General features: G+C 40.1%; 1 protein-coding gene across 1 annotated transcript in view; it reads left to right on the forward strand.

Annotated features, from left to right (window-relative positions):
• LOC108799892 (coiled-coil domain-containing protein 17-like) overlaps positions 1-3,506 on the forward strand; it is a 40,561-nt gene that overhangs the window by 30,056 nt on the left and 6,999 nt on the right. The window contains exons 8-9 of the mRNA XM_018571825.1: positions 1,187-1,368; positions 1,479-1,564. Of these exons, the coding sequence (XP_018427327.1) occupies positions 1,187-1,368; positions 1,479-1,564 (268 nt within the window). The remainder of the gene's footprint in view (positions 1-1,186; positions 1,369-1,478; positions 1,565-3,506) is intronic.

Below are 3,506 nucleotides of genomic sequence, written 5' to 3' on the forward strand. Positions count from 1 at the left end.
AGACTATATAAACATAATAAATCTACCGTACAAGCCCCTATAAGAAATCTATCCTCCAGTGGAAGTCACCATTTGACTGGTGTGCAGAACACACTTCCTGCATAATATGCACACTCTTATATGCACTTCAGGTGGTAGAGAATGAAACCGTAAAAAGGTGTTTTACTTAGTAACAGATTCTCTGTGCCTCTCTGAGACTGTTGACTAGCATATGTATATAGTGTCCTGATAAAGGAATTATCAAAAGGTCTAAGTGTTTATTTACACTTACTGACTAATGCAGATTCATTCCCATCATTGTTAAGGTTTCAAATAAAAAAATAGCACAATAAGAGAAATACTTGTGATAGTGTAAACAAACATAGGTGAGGCATTCCCTTAGTTACAACTAATAATAATAAATATACAAAAGGCAATAATTAAATGTGTCAAAACATTATTTGGAATTACACTACGGGGCACAAATATGGCTACTCCAGAATTTTTAAACATCCCATCCCGCCCCGCTCGCGCCCGCCGCTAAGTTAGCCTGGAATTTAAACAGCCAGCGATGGCTGTTTACATACAAGCGTTCGGGCGTCTGTAGATACGCCCTACCGCTTGTAATATGCGTGCGGGTGTGCGCCCCCCCTCCGTTGCAGCCGCTGCTGGCGATCCCGAGCCCGGGACCAGCACAGCAGCTCCGCGGCTGGAGATCAAACGGAGCTCAGTACACGAGCTCCATTTGATCTCCTCCTCCTCTGCGGAATGCAGGAAGTGATGTGTATTACATCACTTGCACATTCCTCTGTCACTCTCCGGTACAGAAATCGGAGAGAAGCTGGTGAAGCAGGTGTTTGCTTCATCAGCTTCTCTGGAGGTCCCTAGGTGACATTAGGGGTCTCAAAGACCCCTGATGTCTCCATAAAGAGGACCTGACACTGAACATTGGCTATCACAAAGGGGTCTTGTTAGTCCCCTATGTGATAGCAATAAAGCTGAGTGGAAAAAAAAAGGTTTAAAAGAATTTGAAGGGAAATCTCTCCAATGGCACACAGACAGCCAAAAAACCTGTCAGGGTTTTTTTTAGTATTTTGATCAAATAAATTATAAAATACATTTCCCTAATTACTGACTACAATCATTAACTCTATTGTATATTATAACTGGAAATAGCTGTATTTATTTTTTTGTTTATTTACATTAGATTTTGAAAAGGGTCTGCAGTTTCCCCGATTCATGAAAGAACCACCCTACCAAAATATAAAGACCCTAAATGCTGAACTGGAAGTCCTAAAGCAGGAACTGGAAGTTCAAAAACTAAAACGTCGTCTAAAAACCTCTGTTACTCACCTAGCCAAACCTCGAATGGAAAAAGTCATTCCAGTGGTAAGAAATGCTTTTTCCTTCCTTTGCCAGTGTATATTGATAATATTATGTTTGTATAGCTGTGTAATCAGACTCTATAGAAAAACTGACATCACTGAATCATTTTGCAGGAATTAAACAAACCTGACTCCCCCAATCTTGGTAAACAGTATTTAAACTTCAATCATGGTCTGGAGCCAGCACCGTATGACCCCATGTGAGTACCACATTTTTATGTTTGCTGGAATAGCATGTGTTGTATTAAGAAAACAGTTATGAATTATTACTATTACAAAATTGGAACAATATCGATTATCCTTTGAATATTATGTGAAGATAATACAGACCCAGTAGTGCATTATTAAGGGTTGAGGGGTTGCCATTGTCCCGGCCCCTATAAAGACTCAAGTCTAGAAAAGCTGATGTCAGACACACTGAAGGAATCATTGGGATCCTTGCTAGTCACACATGCTCCTTGCTTGCCCTCAGTACCTCTTCTACAGGCTAGCCACTGTATGACTAGTGCAGTCTTCCTGAGCCTGAAAATATTCCCAGAATGTCTCCTCAGCTAACACCGCAATAGTCCACAGATTAATAGTAGTACGTTTGGCAGAGAAAAGAGAGCTCCAGGCATATTTTTATCATGAGATTAAAAACAATAGCCCAAAACAGAAATTGTCCCATTTCACTCCTTACCGGAATCCCATTCGCAATGCTTTAGCAGGTGCTAAGTAGCAGCAGGTGGCGCCACACAGATCAACATGTAGAAGGATAAGCCACCAGCATGCCAGTGTACACTTTATCTTCCCGTAATTTATTAAGGTCAGATAAACATAGGGGTCTATTCACAAAGCTGCCGAGGGCAGCCGAGTGAATGACCGATCAGAAGTGAAGTGAGCCGAACACTGTTCGGCTATTCACTTCAGGCTGGTACGGCTGATATTAACAATGAGCCCCTCTTGAACATTTAACGAATTCTGCTGTTTTGCTGATACTCGCTCCATGGCTCGCGCCAACAATCATCCCACGTTCAAAGGCTGTTAAATCACATTGTTTACCCATATCTTCAGAAAAAAAATCACTTCTACTGTCGTGGTAAACAACTTGCTTCCCTATTTATAATGGTCTGGCCCTCTAGCAACTTCAGCACGAAATTATAGCTAATTTGCCTACAAACGTCAGGTGGTCATAATAATCTGGCCACTCAGTGTATATGCAATGTTTCAGAACCGTATTTGGTCTCTTTATCAGGAAAAGGAAAGAGCCTGATGAAGGGACCATATACGATTCCGAAAGGTTGCATCTATATGTGATACCATGTTTATCTGACCTTAATAATTTACGGGACGATAAAGTGGACCCTGGTGTACTGGTGGCTTATACTTCTACATGTTAAAAACAATAGCCAACGCATTTCAGGGACTGAACGGACACCTCTTCACCAGGGCTAAAAAAAATGCTATATAAAACGCTCATCACAATTGTGCATACAGAAAGTCAATCCATAATATAGTTTTGGTACTGTGAAAAAAGTGATGTGGAATGCTATTAAAGTCCAAAATGTCCCCCTGCACTCCTCACAGCGTCTCCGGCCCGAATCACAATAATGGTGTTTGCAGTGATACTCACGGATGGCGCCGTGCACATCAAACAGCACATTAACAGGAATCACCAGCACTCAGTGCAAAATATTCAAACGATAGAAAGTCTACTTAATCGGACAAATCATCATACATGTTGCAATAATTATAACCATTATATTTATAGCAACATGTATGATGATTTGTCCGATTAAATGTGGAATACTATAACATGTTTACTATACGGACACGAGAAGTTAAAAAGTGGTTTATATAAATACATAAATACTGTACAAAAATGTGATTTAAAAGGTATGATCAGGAAAGCTTATGAGATTAAATAAACAGAAAAAAATAGAAGCAGCATGTAAAAATACAGTGAGGGAAACTTATCAAAACTGGAGAAAACAGAATCTAGAGCAGCTGTACATGGCAATCAATCAGCTTCTCTCTTTCTTTTTCAAAGCTTAACTAAACAAGCTGAAGCTGATTGGTTACTATAGGCAACTGCTCCGGATTCTGTCTGCTCCAGTTTTGATAAATTCCCCTCAGCATGTCACTCTATAGTGTGTATATATA

This window comes from Nanorana parkeri, unplaced genomic scaffold (assembly GCF_000935625.1).
Source record: "Nanorana parkeri isolate BGI_ZX_2015 unplaced genomic scaffold, ASM93562v1 scaffold1849, whole genome shotgun sequence".
Classification (NCBI taxonomy): domain Eukaryota; kingdom Metazoa; phylum Chordata; class Amphibia; order Anura; family Dicroglossidae; genus Nanorana; species Nanorana parkeri.